The following is a 22500-nucleotide window of genomic DNA, read 5'->3' as shown; positions in this document are numbered from 1 at the left end:
ACTACTACTACTACTTTTTGTTTTACTCAATCTCTTTTCTAACAAACACTGACCTAACTACACACAGAGACGCTCAGGCACACACACACACATTACTCATGCACACTCCATCCTCCGTGCGTTACCTTGATCTCAGAGAGTGAGAGTTTGTCGGTCCTCCTGCCGGTCTCTGGGGAGTCCTGGTTCCTCTGGTTGAGGTTAGACTGCAGCCACCTGGCTCTGCTCCAGGAAGGACAGCAGGATCAGCCTGTCGCCTCAGCACCGCTGGGGATGACATCACCACAGAGGTCAAGAGCTAAGAGAGTTCAGCGTCTCCTCACACAGCCAGGAATCAGGACAAAGACATCAACACACCATGAAAACATGAAGACCTGGAGCTCCATCAATAACAGGAGGCCAAACACTCACTGATGGATTCTCTCTTATTGGTCCTGATGAGACCACTTTGGGTCCCAGAGGGGGTGGGGGGGGGGGCATAACCTTTCTTAGGAAACTATGACCCCCTTTACACCTCCCATTAAAATGTGTTTTGGGGGATCTGATTGCAATCGGATCTTACTTGACCACATAAAGTAGGACAGTAAATCCACCCCATACACATTGAGGACTGATTGTGATCTGATTGGACAGACAGGGACTCACTGAGACCACAGGGAATCTCAGAGACTACCGTCTCAGAATCGTATATCTAAGACGAATGAGTTCAGCATTTGAGAGTTTAGAGAGTTTTTATGATGTTTCTGTTTAATAAATCTTCTCCTCTATGTTTACACTTCATTATACTATTATACTACTAGTATTCCTGTTATACTGGATGATTCAGTTTCTATTAGTTTGGAGAGGGAGGACACAAGTTCAAGTCTTTCTCTGTCTTCCTCCCATTCTCTCCTCACTCTTACTCCTTCTTTCCTTCTCTTTCCTCCTCTCTCCTGCATCCTCTCCTCTCCATCCTCTCCTCTCCTCTCCATCCTCTCCTATCCTCTCTCCTGCATCCTCTCTCCTCCTTCCCGCTGCCTTCTGTATTCTTCTATCTCTCTCCTCTCCTCTCCTCTCTCCTGCATTCTCTCTTCTCCTCTCTTCTATCCTCTCCCTCTCTCCTCTCCTCTCCTGCATCCTCTCCTCTCTCTCCTCTCTCTCTCTCTCTCTCTCTCTCTCTCTTCCTCTCCTGTATTCTATCTCCCTCTCTCTCCTCCCCTCTCTTCCCTTGTCAGAGTAACTGCCGGCTCTAAAGGCCTTTTTGTGGTAGAAGAACACTCTCCTCTCCTCTCCTCTCCTCTCTCTTCTCGATTCTCTCTCTCTCTCTCTCTCTCTCTCTCCTCCCTGTCCTCCTCTCCTGTATTCTTTCTCTCTCTCCTCCCCGTCCTCCTCTCCTGTATTCTTTCTCTCTCTCCTCCCTGTCCTCCTCTCCTGTATTCTTTCTCTCTCTCCTCCCCGTCCTCCTCTCCTCTCCTCTCTTCCCCTGTCAGAGTAACTGCCGGCTCTAAAGGCCTCTTTTTGTGGTAGAAGAACACACTTGATCCTGTTCAACTCTTCAGGAGCTGCATGGAAACGCTGATTAGCAATTAAGCCCCCCTCTCCTTCAAATTAATCTGTTTATGAAACCAATTAAACGGAGAGGAGGGGGGGGGCGTTACACATGTCTCTCAGATATCCTGCTTTGAGTTGAACGAGTGAGGCTGCACCCCGAGATTTAGAAATCTAACCGCCAATTAACCACGCCGTGTGTGTGTATTTATATAAACGTGCGGGTTATGATTACACTTCAAATCATCCTGTTGTGTGAACATTTTTAAATTAATATGCAAATAGTCACGAAGGGGAAGTGAAACATCGCTGGAAAAAAAACAGAAAAAAAACTAGCATCTTAAATCAGGTCAGCTGAGTCGGTCGGAGTCGGATTATTATGAAGCGTCTGTAATGAAAACTGGTTGAAGGTTTTAAAACCATCACAAAATACGACCATTAACGGAGGAGGAGCCTCGGCTTACCCAAACTACGCTTAATGCAACAGTAAGCGTCTTTGTAATAGATTACAGACGAATCAAGTTAAATGCAGTTAGTATTGATCTCTACGGGTGTCTATAACGGGATTACGTTTAATCCCATTCAGTCCCAGAATGAAGGAGGGGAGATGAAACCAGACTGGGGCTCAATCTGGGACCAGGTGGCTGATTTGGCTTTAAGGGCCAGACCTTCATGACCCACCCCGATACACACACACACACACACACACACACACGCACGCACACACACACACACATACACACCTATATACACCGTATGTACATGTATATATACATGCACACATGCATAGATAGCTGCAAAACATTCACACATGCAACCATTCTTTACACATCCTCAGTTACATTCAAACCCACAAGTCTAAAACGACATGTTAAAGCACACACACACACACACACACACACACGGTCCTCTAAATCCATTTAATGCCGTCTCCTCAGCAGCATGTTGACATAAGAGGCCAATGGGCTTAACCCAAAGCACATTTAAAACATGCGTAAATGAAACCTGCTATGAAAAATCACTTAAGGATGCTTAATCGTGGAGCATATGCGCAGCTTGGCTGCAGCAGCCGTCGGCGGCCAAAGCCAGCCGGTAATACTTTGATGGTGTAAAATATGTGTAATCTAGCGCTCCGTATGATGCAATCATGACAGCCCGTGGTAGAACAGGAAGGTACAGAAGTTGAAGAGAGAGGACGGTGAGCCAGCTCCGTTCTCACGGGTGAAACAAAAAGCCAGATGTGGCTGCCGTGGCTCGTCGTGTCGGAGAGACGCAGCAGGACTCACATTCAGCTGAAGCCATGAAAGAGGATTTACTTCAGCGTTCACATACTGTAACCGGTCTGCTTTACCAAGTTGTCACATCCTGTTCACAACATGTAAATTCTCTGTCATCACACAGCGACTCACTCTGACTCCAGATGAAACGATCAGTCGATTAATCAAAGAGAATTAAACAACAACTGTTTTAATAAAGTCATTGTTTCAGTCTCGTTCGCATTTCAACAAAACTGCATCGTCCCATAACCATTCGAGGACACTTTGTCCTGCCGGATTACTTTTGTTTTTAACGTATCACAAATACGTTAATTTAAGTTCATGTAGGGAGGAGGTCGATGTGGATGGACAGGTCAAACATGGGACTTTCACCCAGGAGACCAGCGTTGTCACGTGTGACACGTGTGTTTGAAAATGATTTTTAACCCAAAACATGATCTTTTACTAAACCTAACAAAGTAGTTTTGTTGCCTAAATCTAAACATTATCGAGAATGAACTTTCAAACGACAAAAGCAGTTATAACACTAAAAGTCGATCTACACAAACGTGGATATGAAACATATTTTTGGTTCAGAAACATAAGCATGTAACATATGTAACATAATATTATAAGTTTGTTTTCTTTAGTGTTTAATCAGCTGATAATAAGAGTCGCTGTGTTTTCGTTACCTTAGAATGAGCTGGTTTATATCTCCATAGGGAGCAGGTCCTCTTCACGGAGTCCGCCATCTTTCTACAGTAGCCCAGAACGGACAAACCAAACTCTGTTGACTTCTCCTGCTCGGGCCGGAGTCGTTACTCTCTCCCGTCACCGCCGCTCTCTCTGTCTTGCTTCACCACTCACTTCCAACTTCTGTTCCAAATGACCTACGCTACGTGTTTGCGTCGGTCACCGTTGGCCTCTCCGACACGCTTGGCACACAGAGAAGAGGCTTCAGTTGTTTACAATCTGCAACTTCACCGCTCGATACCGCCAGATCCTACACACTGCTCCTTTAAGGAGAAATGATAATAAATGAAATATTTTGGGGTTTTGGACTGCTGGTCAGATAAAATAAGTTACGGACATCAATTTGGGTGATGTGTGTTTTTCACTACTTTGTGACGTTTCATGTCAGGGATAATGTATGGCAAGCCGTTCAGGGCGATGCGTCGGGGTCTCTCATCGCCCCGTCAGGTTTTATTTCACAACAATGACTCGCTAGCTTTACATTATCCCGCTTATTACACCGCTACTTACGGAAGAAATCAATCATTTGACACAAAAACAGTCCTCCAGAGTCCGACATCAGAAATGCACCCATAGCAACTGTCTGCTATACATAACAATAGGGGACGTTAATAATTAACCGTTTAACCGTTAACCGACATTAAGCATTTTAACCGATTAACGCTATCGGTTAAAATGGTTAAAAGAAATATTTATAATTAATTAAAAAGCGAAGTTAACGCTCCCGGACGGTGAACTGGAGACTCCCGTCAATGAATATCTGTTGTGCTCCTGCAGCTGGAGCACCGCTGCATGCGAGGCACAAATCTTGCCGGTTAATAATCGGTTAACGAGGGTCGGTTATCGGTTTAAGAACATTTTCAAAATGAGCATCCCTTCATAACAACAGTCTGCTATAAAGAATCAGACGTAGAACGCCCTGATTGACCAATCAGAATCCAGTATTCAACACAGCCGTGTAATAAAGATTAATAGATTATGAAATTACAGCCTCATATTAGACTTTTATTTTATTTATTGATCCGACATTGCAGTGATTAAATAAACAAATGCACACAGACAAAATAAGACACTTAGCATATGTCACAACAACGCACGCACGCACGCACGCACGCACGCACGCACGCACGCACGCACGCACGCACCACACACACACACACACACACGGTTACACCAGTAATAAGCTAATAGTAATTGTAAACTGTTTCATTAATTGTACGGTGTGATCTGGTCTGGCTCTCTACTCTAATTGTCTAAAGGCTAATTTAACAAGTGACAGATGTGAGAACAGCCTCTAACCTACTACCCCCCCACCACACACACACACACACACACACACACACACACACCAACACACACACCCCAACACACACAATCCCCGGAAACCACCCTCTCACAACCATTACTCTAATAATTACTGCCTCTGAGGCTTTGAATGGAGCGCAGCGGGAGGTGAGTGGGTGTGTGTTTGTACCTGGGTGTGTGTGTGTGTGTGTGTGTGTGTCATTGTGTACGTGAGTGGGGGTGTTACAGCCTCTGTGTGTGTGTAAATGTGAGTGGGCATACAGTAAGTGCTTGTTGGTGTATGTAAAAAAAAAAAAAAAAGTCTGTAATTACGTATGTATGCATGTGTGAACGAGTGTGTGTGTGTGTGTGTGTGTGTGTGTGTGTGTGTGTGTGAGTGTGTGTGTGCGTGCACTACGGGGGCTTTATCAGGTGTCTGGAGACCCGGACGGAAGCAGGGAGGGCGGTGTTATGAACAAATAATTGATACAGAAAGAAAGAAATAATTAGCAGATTTGGGCCGGTGTCCACGGCGTTCTCTCTCTCCTGCCAGGTCTGCAGAGCGAGGGAGCGAGGGAGCGGCGTGCGGCGGTGGAGGGGGGGGGCGGTACTCCCTGGAGGAACGCGCGATGGAGGGAAAAACACTGATGGATGCTCTTAAGGGAAGGCCCCTGGACACACGCAGCACAAAGGATTTGCCCGCAATTAGCTGGCAGAGTCGCCTCGCTCACCTGTGGCACCTGTTATGTGAGTGTGTGGTGTGTGTGTGTGTGTGTGTGTGTGTATGTGTGTTTGAGTGCTTGCGTGACAAAGTGGCGAGGAGAGCGGGGTGTGTGTGTGTGTGTGTGGTGAGCAGGTGTAAACACACAATCGGTGCTGACAGTGTGAGAGGAAGTGCGTGGTTGATGGTTTTAAAATAGTGAACATTTGAATGTAAATGTGTTTGTTATTCAGTGTGTGTTTGTGTGTGTGTATGTGTGTGTGTGTGTGTGTGCGGGGCTGTGGGCAGAGATAGGTGGCCCATGCAGCCGTGAGGTGGAAACAATGATGTTTGTGTCCTTAAATCAGCTTAAACACCAGGGAACCTCTGGAATATTTAAGTCACACATGAACCGTAATTGCATTCAGTGAATGCGAACGTCGGGAGAAAGCTTTCTTTTACCGCCGTAAACAGGCGTGATGGTTATGCAACAGCTCTAATTAGCATCAGCAGCACCGAAGTAACCAAAGAAAACCACAGACAGAAACGTCTAAAGGCTTCAATGCAGCCGGGACCAATGATGGATTAAAGAGTAGAAAAAGACCCTTTCTTTTAAAGAAATAAACACGTATAAAAGCTGGAAGCGGTGATGAACCGGCCCGCGCACAGTCATGCACGTGTTGCAGCCGAGCACGATGAAACAGGAACACTGCTGAGTGCAACGACGCGTCCCTCTACTGTCTAGGACACATGGTTCATGAGTTATGAAGAGGGCGCTTCTTCGCGCCATGCCATGCCACCAATGATGCATGAAAACGCAAATGTTTGATAACTTTTGATCGCACAGATCTACAGATATTGCTGGTTTCATTTAACAGAATTGCCGCCGTGTACCAGGGTGATGTCGCGGCGGTAAAAGGGGTAGATGTATCTGGGCTGTAGGCCAAGGAGCCATTTTGCAACACCAGAGCCCGAGACACCAAATATATGACATTTTCCACCACGTCTGATGAGCGTGCAACACGGCACTAATGTTGCATGGAAACGCAAACGTTTGATAACTTTTGATCGCACACGTCAAAATGGTAATGACCAAAGCCAGTTGAAGTTGATCTGATGAATTCTCTAGGTGGAGTTCGTTTAAAGTACACGGCCTGTTAAAACGCCAAAAAAGTGCGAAAATGGCGCCAAAATGGCTGACTTCCTGTTGGGTTTTGGGTATACCTCCAAGAGGCTTTATTGTGCGTCTCCACATGTTACATCTGTTTCCCAAATTTCATACATGTAAGTGAAACCTAAACGGGGGGCTCAATTTTTCAAACTTTGTAGGGGGCGCCAGGGAGCCATTCTGTCAACACCAAGTCTGAGACCCCAAAAATATGAAATTTTCCACCACATCTGATGAGTGAACAACGTTTGACAACTTTCTGAGCACCGTAAGAACCTCAAACATGTGATTCATTTTAAGAAGTAGAAGAATTCCTTCAGTTTCAGGAAGTCGCTGCCCGACGCTGACGCCTCATCCACACTGGGAACGTCAGGAGCGCGTGGCGGCTGCGTCATGTGGCGGCTGCGTGATTCACGCGTCGGGTGTTCACACCAGCTGCATTTCAGCTGCTGCTGTCAGCTCTTTCTTTCTGCATAGAGTTCTCCTTTCATAATGTCCATTTCATTTTCATTTCATTTCAGACAGAGAAAGGTTCAGAAACGTGTGGTAATTTTTAAATAATAGTAATAATCGACTAATAATACCCCGTACTTTATTCATTAATGGAGCTCTCCAGGTCACTGCATGTTCTACGACACTGTCCGGCACATATTTCAGAATAAAAGCCTTGTGTTAACAAATGAAGGAATTCTGTCCACACACAGTCTACACACTTGAGTGCTTTCATTTAGAAATGAAAGCAGGAAGTGTTGATTTAAAAATAAGTCTTTACCTTTTTTTCATGTCCGTAACATATTCTACAGATAGAGACATTTAAACTGTAGTAATGTTGCTGGTATGATGTTAATATACAGTCAATAGATCACCTTCACTGTGTGTGTGTGTGTAGTGTGTGTGCGCGCGCGCGTGCGTGCGTGCGTGCGTGCGTGCGTGCGTGCGTGCGTGTGTGTGTGCTACTAACCATCAGCCACGGTGTTGCCTGGTAGTCGACCCACTAACGTTCGGTCAACATAGACTTGTTGGAGTTGAGGTCCATTCAGGGTGAAAGTCACCAGGACTCTGCTGCTCAGCAACACCTGCAAGGTACCAAACATCTCACATCTTACAGACAACAGAGATTCAGGAGTAAAAGTAAACTGTCTGAGAGTTTATGTAGATTAACTAGATTATTAGATTATAGAAGGAGTATTTGGGTACTGAATGTACTCGTCCAGGCACTGAATGAAAATCATTTTGTGGATGTAACTTGCTGTTTGTTTTAAGTCTCTTTTAAGTGAAATATTTGATGTTTTTATATTGTTTTAAACTTGTTTTTGTGGTGCTTGTGTGAAACTTTTACACCTCCATCTTGGCCAGGACCCCCTTGCAAATGAGATTCAAAATCGAAATAAAGGTTTAATAAAAAATAACTAAATGAAAAACATATTGCATGTGTGTCCGTCCTGGAGGAGGGGTCTCTCCTCTGTTGCTCTTCCTGAGCTTTCTTGCAGGTTTCTGCCCTATTAAGGGTTATTTGGGGGAGTTTTTCTGATCTGAAGTGAGGGTCTAAAATGTCGTATGTTGTAGATTATAAAGCTGCTTTAGGCAAATGTGTGATATTAGGTCATATAAATAATAAAATAATAATAATAACAATTAACTTGATTCTGTTCTCAGACTCAATTGTTTGGTTAAAGAAGTGGTCATACTTACGGGGATAATAAGACAAATTTATAAATTCAAAACATTATACACGTCTAAAACAGAGGTTTGTTTTTACCCAGCATTAAGCAACATGAGAATTAGTGATCGTTAGTGGATCAATAATCATAATAATCATAATAATCATAATAATCATGATGACGTTGTTGGAGATGTTGTCAATGACCTGCCAGCTGGTATTACAGCCCAGTGGAGCTCTCTATCTGAGGCCTGGTCTGGGCGGATGCTGGGAGGTTCCTTCAGCTTCTGACTGACACTGTCTGAAGCTGAAAAGAGAGGTGTGTGTGTGTGTGTGTGCGTGTGCATGAGGAGGGTGTGTACCTGGCAGCATTGCTTGTTCCTCCATCTGCTGTGAACGCAGGTGTTGGTCTGCAACAGTTCCTGAAGGAGCGTGACAGATAAACAGAGACACAAACAGGTGAACTGAGGTTCAATCTCCCAGTGAAACCAGTAACCACACAGACAACACACACCTGAGAGCTGAGAGCAGCAGAGTCAGGTTGAAACAGGTAGAAAATGCTGATAGATGAGCATTTTTAATAAATCAGTTTTTTGTCAGTCGTAAGAGAACATCCTGAGGTGTGATTTGGTGGATTACATTGTTGGAATATGTTCTATTTATGTGCAACGGGCAATGCACCATTCTGTGTTTTACAGTATGACTGGAAAAAAATTATCTGTTCTGCGTCCTGTTAGGTTGTTAAATGCCCTTCTTACAAACCACTAATGTTGGTGCATATTCCCAGGGTAAAGAGGATCCTAAAGTGTGTGATTTCATGTCATGAATGAACGATTACACGACTCGATTATTTGGAAGAGAGAACACCAAAAATTGGTGAGAAAGGTTAAAGAAACAGTGAATGATTTATTTTCTGAAGTCTGAACAATGTCCGAAAAAATGTCAAAAAAAAAAAAGAAAAAAAAGTGGGAATAATAAAAAAGAAGTCTGAAAAATGTGAAAAAGACTGAAAACTTAAAAAAGTCTGAAAAATGTTTTAAAAGTCTGAAAAGAAAAAAAGAAAAAAATTCTAGAAAATGTGAAAAGTCTGAACATTTTTTAAAAAAATCTGAAAAATGTGAAAAGCCTGAATTAAAAAAAAAAAAAGTCTGAAAAAAAAAAGAGTCTGAAAAATGTGAATAGTCTGAAAAATTAAAAAACAAAGTATGAAAAATGTGAAAAGTCTGAAATTTAAAAAAAAAAAAAGTCTGAAAAATGTGAAAAATGTAAAAAAAAAAAAAAATCTGAAAAATGTGAAAAGTCTGAAATTAAAAAAAAAAAGTCTGAAAAATTACAAAGAAGTCTGAAAAATATTTTAAAAAAAAGTCTAGAAAATGTGAAGTCTGAAAAATAATTTTAAAAAAAGTCTAGAAAATAATAAGTCTGAAAAATTAAAAAAAAGTCTGAAAAATGTGAAGTCTGAAAAAAAAAAAAATCTGAAAAATGTGAAAAGCCTGAAAATTAAAAAAAAGTCTGAAATGTGAAAATGTAAAAAAAAAAAAAAATCTGAAAAATGTGAAAAGTCTGAAATTAAAAAAAAAAAGTCTGAAAAATTACAAAGAAGTCTGAAAATAATTTTAAAAAAAGTCTAGAAAATGTGAAGTCTGAAAAATAATTTTAAAAAAAGTCTAGAAAATAATAAGTCTGAAAAATTAAAAAAAAGTCTGAAAAATGTGAAGTCTGAAAAAAAAAAAAAAATCTGAAAAATGTGAAAAGCCTGAAAATTAAAAAAAAGTCTGAAAATGTGAAAGGTCTGAAATTAAAAAAAAGTCAGAAAAATTTGAAAAAAAGTCAGAAAATGTCTGAAAAAAAAGTCTGAAAAATGTAAATAAAAAAAAAAAGTGAAATTTTTTTAAAAGTCTGAAAAATGTGAAAAATTTGAAATTTAAAAAAAAAAAGTCAGAAAAATTTGAAAAAAAGTCAGAAAATGTCTGAAAAAAAAGTCTGAAAAATGTAAATAAAAAAAAAAGTGAAATTTTTTTTAAAAGTCTGAAAAATGTGAAAAATTTGAAATTTAAAAAAAAAAGTCAGAAAAATTTGAAAAAAAGTCAGAAAATGTCTGAAAAAAAGTCTGAAAAATGTAAATAAAAAAAAAAAGTGAAATTTTTTTTAAAAGTCTGAAAAATGTGAAAAATTTGAAATTTAAAAAAAAAAGTCAGAAAAATTTGAAAAAAAGTCAGGAAAATGTCTGAAAAAAAAGTCTGAAAAATGTAAATAAAAAAAAAAGTGAAATTTTTTTTAAAAGTCTGAAAAATGTGAAAAGTTTGAAATTTTAAAAAAAAAAGTCAGAAAAATGTGAAAAAAAAAAAAAAGGCAGAAGAAAAATCCAACCCTGGTATCATATGAAACTATAAAACCTGATGAATCCATCGGTACCAACCATGTCATACTAGCTGGTCATGAAGGAGGTTAAATAACGTTCAAATCTTACACCCAATTTTGGCGAGGAAAAATTGTCATGCCCTATACATACATTTATATAAAGCAGCATATTTATCCACTCCCATGTTGATAATAGGATTAAATACTTGACAAATCTCCCTTTAAGGTTCATTTAGAACAGATAAAACAATGTGTGATTAATCACGATTAACTATTTTAATCGATTGACAGCTCTAATATTCGAGAGCTAACTTGTTTCTCTCCCTTTACCTTGACTTTGTGTATGGAGCCTCCATGTTAAACGGTAATGTGCATCTCTGCGTGACAGGTGGAGGCTGTGCAGCCAATCATATCGGCGTCATCCTCTATTAGGTAATAAAACCAGCAAATACAGAAGTTGTGAAACTTGTTGTGAACTTTGGTGGAACAATTCAGTAAGTTTCCATCTTTAGTAATGCCAGTGCCGCTCACATCTTGCATTAATTATCTTGGAGGTAACACCTATCTAGTAGCAGACATTTGTCACCACAGGTGGCCTCTGCAGCAGTTCCTGCTCACGGAGCTGAAAGAGGATGCAGGTAAGGACTGCTTGTGTGCACGTCAGTGTGTGTTTTGTTAAGAGTGTGTGTGTGTAAGGTCAGTCATTCCTGCCACATTCCTAACCCAGCTGGGGTGATTGGATGGGAGGAGAGAGGGACGGAGGAGGAGGAGGAGGAGGAGGAGGTGTGGAGGTGAGCCGGGGTGGTTTCTAGTTTCAGACAATAGTTACGGGTGAGAGGAGGGAGGTGGACGGGTGGGGAGTGTGTGTGTGTGTGTGTGTGTGTGTGTGTAACAGCCACAGACAGGTTCCAGCAAACAAAGCTAGGTCTGTACTGCCACCAGTACGGAGGAGGAGGACGAGGAGGAGGAGGAGGAGGAGGATGAATGAGGGGAGAGGAAGGAAAGGAGGGAGGAAGAGAAGGCAGCCTGCAGCCCCCTGATCCCCTCAAATATCCCCCTTGATGACAGAGCCCGGCCGAAAGAGAGGTGATGAGAGAGGAGAGGGGGAGAGGAGAACAAACGGGAGCGGACAGGGAGAGTGAAGGCAGAGGGAGGAATGCCCCTATTTGTTAATCAATCGGCCGTTTCGGAAAGAGAAAACTCCCAAAATCCCCAGAGGGAGGAAGAAGACGGGGGGGGGAGGGGGGGGATGAAGAGGCGGGTACCTCCAACTCCTTCAGCGAATCACGTAGCTTCTCCGGTCGGCGGTTCCTGGGGGTCCACGAATAGCCTCGAGCTACGGAGCAGAAACACACAAGGAAGAATCTAAAGATCATGTGACCTGAACTCTTTAAAGACATGATTTCTGTTTCTGGCCCTCATGAGGATCCAGAAGAATGTGGCACCAAAAACCCCAGAGAGGCTAAAAGGGTTGAACGTTCTATCTGAGAGCAGATCTACGTATGACGAGCGGAGACATGAGGAAGAAAAGGTGGTGACAAGAATAAAAAGAGATGCAGGTACATGAAGCAGGCGTCCCACAATGCAATGCTGAATCTGCTCTTGGATGCATACAGAGTAGCGGTCGACGTTAGCTGTATTTTGAACAAACGATCAGCTGATTAATCGGCGGCTGTTTCTGCAGACGGGTTTACATTGTAGTTAATTGGAGCTACGCTAAGTGGTGCCTTGTGTGGTGGTATCGGACGCTGACGGCCGGGAGAAAACGTCGGTACTTGACGCCCTGGGGATGAGAACAGGCTGAGTGACTTTGTGAACGTCTCACACCAGCATTGGTTACTCTTAGGTTTAAAACCGTTTCTTACTATATAGAAACTACACTGATTTGGTTTCTATATTTCTGACTACTGTTTTCCCAAAGCAGCTAAAGTCTGAAATCTGCTGCTTACAGATGAAGCTGCACTAAAGGAGTGAAAAATATTCTACTGAAAGCAAAATGTCCCTTCAAAAAACACACAAACGGGTCCTCCAGGAGAAGCAAATATTTTAATCGTGAGGACTTTTTGGAGCTCTTGAGTTGAGTTATCTCCCAAATGCAACCTCACAGTACCACACCGAGCCCTCCACCTCCATCTCCATCTCTAGTGGTTAAACAGAGGGAGAGAAAACAGCTCATTGAATTTGTGCATCTGCTTCTACCCACGCTCATACAGGAAGTTCACCACTCCCCTACGTCTTTATTCTACAGTTTTATCTGAGCTGAAATGAAGCATTAAGGAGAGAGACTCTCTATTAAGAGTGGAGGTAAAAAGATGCATGCAAATGAGGGTGTGGAGGTTGGGGGGGGTGAGTGTTTGTCTCCTGATAAGGGTGTTTGTATTTACTACTGTGTGAAAAGCAGAGAGAGAGAGAGAGAGAGAGAGAGAGAGAGAGAGAGAGAGAGAGAGAGAGAGAATAGAGGAAGTAGGACAGTGATTTCTAGGAGATGCTCATCCACCGGTGAGATGGTTGAGACCCAAACACACAATATGAGTTCCTCTGTTGGGAACTTACCTTCACAGAAATGGAGTTTCTCGTTGTAGTAGTGATGCTCCAGAGGACTGGCTGGAGAAAACAATAAAAGAAGGACAATTAACCCTCTAAGACCGACTTTACTGTCTTTAAGAGGCTGTAGCAGGATCAGACTAGAGACCTAGAGCATTCAGAGGATGGATGGATCAGACTAGAGACCTAGAGCATTCAGAGGATGGATGGATCAGACTAGAGACCTAGAGCATTCAGAGGATGGATGGATCAGACTAGAGACCTAGAGCATTCAGAGGATGGATGGGTCAAACTAGAGACCTAGAGCATTCAGAGGATGGATGGGTCAAACTAGAGATCTAGAGAATTCAGAGGATGGATGGATCAGACTAGAGACATAGAGCATTCAGAGGATGGATGGATCAGACTAGAGACATAGAGCATTCAGAGGATGGATGGATCAAACTAGAGACCTAGAGCATTCAGAGGATGGATGGATCAAACTAGAGACCTAGAGCATTCAGAGGATGGATGGGTCAAACTAGAGATCTAGAGAATTCAGAGGATGGATGGATCAGACTAGAGACATAGAGCATTCAGAGGATGGATGGATCAGACTAGAGACATAGAGCATTCAGAGGATGGATGGATCAAACTAGAGACCTAGAGCATTCAGAGGATGGATGGATCAGACTAGAGACCTAGAGCATTCAGAGGATGGATGGATCAAACTAGAGACCTAGAGCATTCAGAGGATGGATGGATCAGACTAGAGACCTAGAGCATTCAGAGGATGGATGGATCAAACTAGAGACCTAGAGCATTCAGAGGATGGATGGATCAGACTAGAGACATAGAGCATTCAGAGGATGGATGGATCAAACTAGAGACCTAGAGCATTCAGAGGATGGATGGCTTTCCTACCTACATTAGCAATAAGGGTGTTTCGAGCAGAGCAACACAACAGGAGTGCTCGCCATCCAATTGCCGAAAAATGCAATTCTTGCAGAAATCTCACAAAATTTTTGATCCCAAATCACTGCATGTCTTTTTCTCTGGTGTTCCTCGAGAAAAAAAAATAGTTAAATTTAGCGCCAAATCTGTGTAATAAAGGGTATCAACCCAACAACTTCTGAGACGTAATAGAGCATGGGGATGACCATCATATACTACTATCATCATGTTCTAAACCCTGATACACTCTCACTGTTTATTTGAATGTTTATTTCTGATTTATGACTAGAACAACTTGACCCTCAGTGCTGAGCAGCATCTCAGATTAATCTTCAGGTTTCCATCTTTCAGATGATGTTCACCACTTCTATGTGACATCTACTGTTGACCTGCTATCTCCCCCTAAAGAGCCCCTGAACCCCCCTAAAGAAATGGGTCTATCGTGGGTCTCAGAGGGTTAACGGGTTTGGAATATATATATAGACAGTATTAGAAAACAACACGCTAAATGTCTCTGTGATGTAGATAAGGATGACCAGAAGCCGGAGCTCAAACGCCCCCCTTTAGCTGCTCGGAGCTGGTGGAGTGAAACCCGTCACGGTGCCTCGTGGCCCGGTCGGTCACCGTGATGAGCGAGGAAGTGGCCCGTCTGGTGGCCCGGCCTCTCTGGCAGGCAGGAACACCTCCAGGATTAGTAGTATTAATCAGATAAGGGGGTGAGGGGCCAGACAGGCCCAGACATGGGCACCTGCTCTGGGGCTGGTAGGGAGGACGGGGGGGTGTTTGGCTGCAGGCGACCCTCGGAGCTGCTCCAATGAGCCTGGGTCTACCTCTAGTGGGGACATGTGGAAATAACATTTCCTTTATGTTGTATACACTGCATCAGTTTTAGCTAATAAACTGGCAGCTGAGTGTGTGTACACTTTTATTCTATTCTATTTTATTAAAATGTTATTATTTTAAAACAATCTGCTTATTTTGTGTACTTTCATAATTTGTATTTATTTATTTTTATTGTTATTTTTATTTTTGTTTATCTGTTATTATCTTAAATACCCATCTCTTATTGCTTTCTTATTCAGTGAACTTTTATATTGGTTGTTTTGGTGTGCATTAGTCTCTAAATCCATTTTTAACACTCATTGTCAACATGGGAGTGGACAAATATGCTGCAAATGTATGTATATATTTATTATTGGAAATCAATTAACAACACAAAACAAAGTAAGTTTGGAGCGTTATTTAACCTCCTTCATGACCAGCTAGTCTGACCTGGTTGGTACCGATGGATTCATCAGGTTTTATAGTTTACTATGATGCCAGGATCTTCACTCTAGCTTTAAAACTGAGCCGCTACAACCTGAAAATCACAAGTTGCGTTAATGCGTTAAAGAAATTTAGTGGCGTACGAGACAAAATATGTAGGAAATATATTGTTTTTAAATTTATCTTTTTTCACAGTCTGGCTGAACTGAACGTTTCTGTTCCTTTATTCAAGAACAAACTAATCTGAATGTAATCTAAACTGTATGCATACAGGCGTATCTCTGAACTGAGCTATCGTTACACCACCATCCTCCTCCTCCTCCTCCTCCTCCTCCTCCTCCTCCTTCTCCTCCTTCTCCTCCTCCTCCTCCTCCTCCTCCTCCTCCTCCTCCTCCTCTTCCTCCTCCCTCTCCTCCCTCCACTCTGATATCAAGCCACACTTTAGTAATCCTCCAAATGAAAGGATTTGGAGCGAGAGCATCGTCTCTCTACTGAAGATTGGAATGAAAGAGAAGGCAGCTTCTCAGATGAGAGAGGAGGGAGAGAAACCCCCGTGATGAGAGGCAGAGAGAGGAAGAGAGAGGAAGAGAGGAAGAGAGAGAGAGACATACTGTACACAAAAAAAACTGAGACAAAGAGGAAATCAATGAAAGAGAGGCGGAAACATCTGAGACAGGAACAGAAACAAAAGGAAAAACATGAAGATGGAGAGAAAGAGACACTAAAAATATACACAGAGGAAATGAAAGGAAAGATATTTACTGTCTTTAAGAAGAGAGAAAGAAAAGATTTATGCAAATGTATGATACAACTTGAAGCTAATCAACATTTCATATTAATAGATCAAATGTGAAAGATGTCGCTCACAGTGATGAAACCACAGAGTTTTAGAGTCTTCAAGCTCATTGTTTTGGTCCCAACGTCACTGTGTTCGTCATATTAAAGGAGAACTTCAGTATTTTTACTGTTTGTTACTAAAGGAGACAACAACGTTGCATTCATGCATACAGCATGTAATGTAATCACATTGTCAATGTACGTCCACTAAAGGTTCTTGTTTTTCCCTCGGATGGGCTCAGATTGGTATTATAAGTGTATGACAACAAGGGGTGTCAAAGTTAACGTGATAATAACACGTTAACTTTGACACGTTGTTTTAACTCCACTCATTTCTTTAACGCATTAAGGCAACTTGTGATTTTTAGGTCGTAGCGGCTCAGTTTTAAAGCTAGAGTGAAGATACAGGTATCATATGAGACTAGAAAACTAGAAAAAAGTCTAAAAAATGTCCAAAAGAAGTCTGAAAAATGTCAGAAAAACGTCAAGGTGGTGAGGTCCGGTCGGGGAGTGCTATAAAGCTGCGGCCGCGAGCCACCTTCGCCCTGAGCCTTTCCAAGCCGACCCAGAGCTGATGGCGGCGCACCGCCTCATATGCAGTACTCTCCAGCCTGCCGTGTGTCGCTCACACCCTCCAGCTGGCTGTTAACGAGGCTCTTTAGGCTCAGAGAAGTACTCGTATCGGTACTCGGTATCGGAGAGTATCCAGATGGAAGTACTGGTACTCGGTCTGAATAAAGTGGTATCGGTGCATCACTACTTATTTTGAATGATTGACTTATTGGAAATTTGTACAATTCTACTGAACCGAGTCAAATTTTGAAGGTGCGGCGTATAGATGATGTAGTAACGTTCCTCGGGCCACTCATTGTAAATTTAAAAAATGCTTCATAAAAAAATGTACTCGACGGCTCGTCCCTCCGTAACGCTGCCGGGACCGCGCGGGGAGGAGCGATTTGAGCACTTCCTGACGGTAAGGGAAGCCTGGTGGCCCGAGGCGATATGAGGCTGGACTACACGGAGGCCTCCTGCTATGTGATCCAGGAGAAAGTCAACAGTTTAGTTTCCCTATCGCTGTGAGAGAAGACCCCGGGTCAACAGGAACACAGTCGCTGTCAGAGATAGAACCACGCACGCCTAATAAGCTGGGTGTGTGTGGGGGGGGTATGCATGTGTATATAAGGCTTTAGGGTGTACATACTAATAGCGTCTGTGTGGACAAAGTGTGTGTGTGTGTGTGTGTGTGTGTGTGTGTGCGTGTGTGCGTGTGTGTGTGTGTTATGAGTGGCAGCAGGAAGCTCTTCTTCATATAGAAGGAAATCACATACGTTCCAAAAACAAGACAAATGCAACTTATCTTAAACACAAACAGACATCCAATATAAACACTATTTACCTGGCTCTCCTTTATCGTAGTACTGATAGGTGCCAATATCTGTATCTGTGGGGGGGGAGAGGGAGAGAGGGAGAGAGAGAGAGGGAGATGAACATCTAGCTGTCAGGGAAAAGCAGAAGACAGATCAGCAATTTCGCAACCGTGGGATAAACAATCGCTATCAGCCGGTGGCCTGTCCCGTCTGCCAGCACCACGTTCAGATAAGAGCCTGTGAGGGAGGAGGTGGGGGGGGTCCGAGGCTGAACGGAGGTGGGGGGGGCGGCAGAGGGGTATTAATAAAGACGGGAGTGTGTGCCTTAACCCATCCCACCGGAGGGACACACTGATTTACACACATGCAACATATACATTTAAAAGTAGACACACACTCAGCAGGCAGCTACAAACACATATGACCAACATGCACACACTGATAGACACACACACACACACACACACACACACACACACACACACACACACACACACACACAAACTGCTGAGCAGAGCTGTTTCTCCTCCGTGTTATTCCTCGAGGCCCAAAACTACTATAAGCAGCCAGACTCAGATTCGCTCAACACATCGTTTCTTTATCGCTCCACCGCCGCCGCTCCGGAGGCCAGGTCACACACACACACACACACACTAACACACACACACACACTAACACACACACACACACGCACACTAACACACACACACACACACACACACACACACACACACTAACACACACACACACACACACACACACACACACACACACACACACACACACACACTAACACACACACACACACACACACACACACACACACACACACACACACACACACACACACTAACACACACACACACACACACACACACACACACACACACACACACACACACACTAACACACACACACACAAACACACCACTATTAGTGATGGCTTGATGTCACTTTTTCCGTCTCTGACATGGATAGTACTGAGTCTATAACCTGGAGTATCTGCCAACACCGACCCGATACGTTGTTCTGTATGTTCTGAGGTGTTCTTCAGGTGATTTAACACATGACCCGTTTGGTTCGGTTAAAACAAACCCAGGTCCATTTGCCCTTTTGGAACTAATGGAATGAGTCTATTGAGCACAATGTAGGTTGTTATTAGCTCACCTTCCTCAGGATGAAGTCAGTAGAAGACAAGAGTTGGAGTTCTACTCCGGAAACCAAATAGAAGTTGAAACAAATCACACAGTTTGGCCAAAATTTAAAATATTTTGGGCACCCTGGACTTCTAACCCCAAAAGGCACAACTAGACCACACTGTCAACCAACATAACACATATTAAGTTCCTAAGTTAAATAGTTTCTGAGTTCTGCTCCTGAAACAAAACAGACGGAAGGACGGAGGGAAGGACGGACACGCGGAGCGCTATATACCCCCAACTACGTTGCTGTGGGGATATAATTAATCTTCATGTTCTCAGCTTTCAGATGATGTCCACCACTTCTATGTGACATCTACTGTTGACCTGCTATCTCCCCCTAAAGACCCCCTGGTCCCCCTAAAGAAGACTAAAACGGCTCTATTGTGGGTCCCACTTCTAAACCACCACTTCTTAAACTTTAAAACCTAAACTCGTCTCTTGTGGAAGTAAAAACAAACAGTATATTTGTCTTCACAATCAGTTCTGTGGAGGTGTTCTTGTGCAAACTGTGATGCTGCTCAGAGTCCAACAGTAGAAGGCTGTGAAAGACGTCTGCTGTACTAATGTGATCGACACATCTACAACATACACACAAACATACATAGAATATATATTAGTTTCCTAGCATCACACAGCAGATGCTGCGTTTATGAATCCATATTTTTGTTTTTGAGGCTGATGTACATGATGTAAGGGAGGTGGTGATAGGAGCGTCACACCTCAGCGACCAGGCCTCTTCGCTCAGATGTATCCATCCACATTTCACCAAAGATAGCACGAGACACACACACACACACACACACACACACACACACACACACACACAGCAGGGGAAAACAAACAAATAAGGATATGTCACCGTCACCTGGGATATACACCCCGTCGTACCTTTGTGGACACACACACACAGTCAGCCTTGGAGAGACACTATCTGGGTCTAAAGCTCAGCAGACTGTGAAAGACAAGACAGAATGGAAGGGAGGAGAAAACAAGAAAATGGAGAAACAGAGGAGATGGACTGATAGGTGGCGAGCAGGGAAACGCAGGAAAAGTGCCAGGAAAGTCAAACTTACACCAAAACCCCACCGGGCCTCACAGGGAGGAGTTGGTCCCCAGTTAACCTTCCTCAATGTAGGCATGATGGTCAAGTAGGTGGTGGGATGTGAAGCTGACTGTTACTGGTTGTTGGCTGGACCGCAGAGGGACAGCCCTACAAACACAAAAGTCTGTCACTCACTGACTGACTGACTGACTGACTGACTGACTGACTGACTGACTGACTGACTGACTGACTGTCTGACTGACTGACTGACTGACTGACTGACTGACTGACTGACTGACTGACTGACTGACTGTCTGACTGACTGCTGACTGACTGACTGACTGTCTGTCTGACTGACTGACTGACTGACTGACTGACTGACTGACTGACTGACTGTCTGTCTGACTGACTGTCTGACTGACTGACTGACTGCTGACTGCTGACTGACTGTCTGACTGACTGACTGCTGACTGCTGACTGACTGTCTGTCTGACTGACTGACTGACTGTCTGACTGACTGACTGACTGACTGTCTGACTGTCTGACTGTCTGACTGTCTGTCTGACTGACTGACTGTCTGACTGACTGACTGACTGACTGTCTGACTGACTGACTGACTGTCTGACTGACTGACTGACTGACTGTCTGACTGACTGACTGAGTGACTGACTGACTGACTGACTGACTGACTGACTGACTGACTGTCTGACTGACTGTCTGACTGACTGACTGACTGTCTGTCTGACTGACTGACTGACTGACTGTCTGACTGACTGACTGACTGTCTGTCTGACTGACTGACTGACTGACTGTCTGTCTGACTGACTGACTGACTGACTGACTGACTGACTGACTGTCTGTCTGACTGACTGACTGTCTGACTGACTGACTGACTGACTGACTGACTGACTGTCTGTCTGACTGACTGACTGTCTGACTGACTGACTGACTGACTGTCTGTCTGACTGACTGACTGACTGTCTGACTGACTGACTGACTGACTGACTGTCTGACTGACTGACTGACTGACTGTCTGTCTGACTGTCTGACTGTCTGACTGACTGACTGACTGACTGACTGACTGACTGACTGACTGACTGATGGTACGTGTCCACAGGGGCGTTTTTTATGGCGAGGGGACGCGACGCTTCCCAGCGTTGGACGCTTGGTGTGCTGTCCCTAGAAACAAGGCACTCGGCTCCTGATTGGACGAACGCTCCCAGCTTTCAAACCGGAACCAGTCTGAAGGCTCGTTTGGAAACTTTCTTCTCTTATTTCACATAAATAGGTCACTGAAATGTGTTTCTGAAAACATTTGAGGTGAGAAATAATCCATGCAGTTGATGAATCTGTCTTTAATTCAGATCAACAACGTTTAGTTTAAAAGATTATTGGGAGTTTCGAGAGGCGGCGAGTCGCGTCGGACGCCCGTGATTTACATAAAGTAGACGAGCCCTCAACTTTATGCAAATGAGGAGCAGGCGTCGTGACGCCTAGTCTCTCGAATCCCGACGCCACGCTACCAGAACGCATTGCGCGGCTGCTTACATAGACAATGAATGGGGAGCGTGGAAAGCACGGAGGCTGTGGACACGGACCATCACTGACTGACTGACTGACTGACGAAGTTACAGGATTGGTCGGCCGACTGTTGGAGTTTACTCATTGGTCGTTGCTCTTTCAAAATGAAAAGGCGGAGAACAGTTCTGTGTTTACGTGTCAGCGGTTCAATGTCTCATTACATCGTGCTGTTGTTGTGAATGTGCTATTCTTTATGTTGTTTTAAGTTACGTAATGTTGTGCTTGGTATTGTGTTACCGTGCATTCACACCAAGCGCCACGCAAATTTTCGCCTGGCTTTCCTCCAGAAATAACCAGTGTTGCTGCTTTGTACATGTTGGTGAAGTCCCAGATATGACAGAAAACCAAACGCTGTCGTGTCTGGGTTCATAACGTCACCCGGCGGCGAGCTGTATTACATACTGTATCTGTATCTAGCAAGCCACACGTTGCTACTGCGGTATGAACCCAAAATAAACAGACTGTGCTGTGATTTAATTGCAATAAACGGATCAAAATGATGCTGAAATAACAACATTATGATGTTGATTTGTAAAAAGACCGAATTCATGCTTTGTCGGCTCTGTCCGCAACACAACAAGCAAACAACTTTTAACATGCTTGTTTTCTGAATGGAGTTCGGATCAATGCCAGGATATGGAGCTGCTCCATCAACACTCAACATAACTTCATGTAGGCATAAATCAGCGACGTTATCATAAATGGATCAAAAGTGTTCCGAAACAACAGCTGTCAGTGTGTCAGTGTGCTGACTTGACTATGACTTGCCCCAAACTGCATGTGATGATCATAAAGTGGGCATGTCTGTAAAGGGGAGACTCGTGGGTACCCATAGAACCCATTTACATTCACTGATCTGGAGGTCAGAGGTCAAGGAACCCCTTTGAACATGGACATGACAGTTTTTCCTCGACTAAACTTTTGCATAAGTGTGGAGCGTTGTTTAGATGTGTAGACAAGATGACAAGACAAGACCTATGTAGATATAGGCAGGTAGACACAGGTGGTGGTGAGAAGGTGTG

General features: G+C 43.5%; 1 protein-coding gene across 1 annotated transcript in view; it reads right to left on the bottom strand.

Moving 5' to 3' along the window:
• Positions 1–22500, bottom strand: part of LOC119495087 (WD repeat containing planar cell polarity effector) — an 87543-nt gene that overhangs the window by 59415 nt on the left and 5628 nt on the right. The window contains 8 exon segments of the mRNA XM_037781297.1: positions 126–200; positions 202–254; positions 2547–2555; positions 7647–7761; positions 8708–8767; positions 11972–12042; positions 13260–13310; positions 17683–17727. Of these exon segments, the coding sequence (XP_037637225.1) occupies positions 126–200; positions 202–254; positions 2547–2555; positions 7647–7761; positions 8708–8767; positions 11972–12042; positions 13260–13310; positions 17683–17727 (479 nt within the window).

Source organism: Sebastes umbrosus, chromosome 10 (genome assembly GCF_015220745.1).
Source record: "Sebastes umbrosus isolate fSebUmb1 chromosome 10, fSebUmb1.pri, whole genome shotgun sequence".
Lineage (NCBI taxonomy): Eukaryota > Metazoa > Chordata > Actinopteri > Perciformes > Sebastidae > Sebastes > Sebastes umbrosus.
Note: the sequence above shows the minus strand (reverse complement) of the source record. Positions and strands in the feature narration are given on the sequence as shown.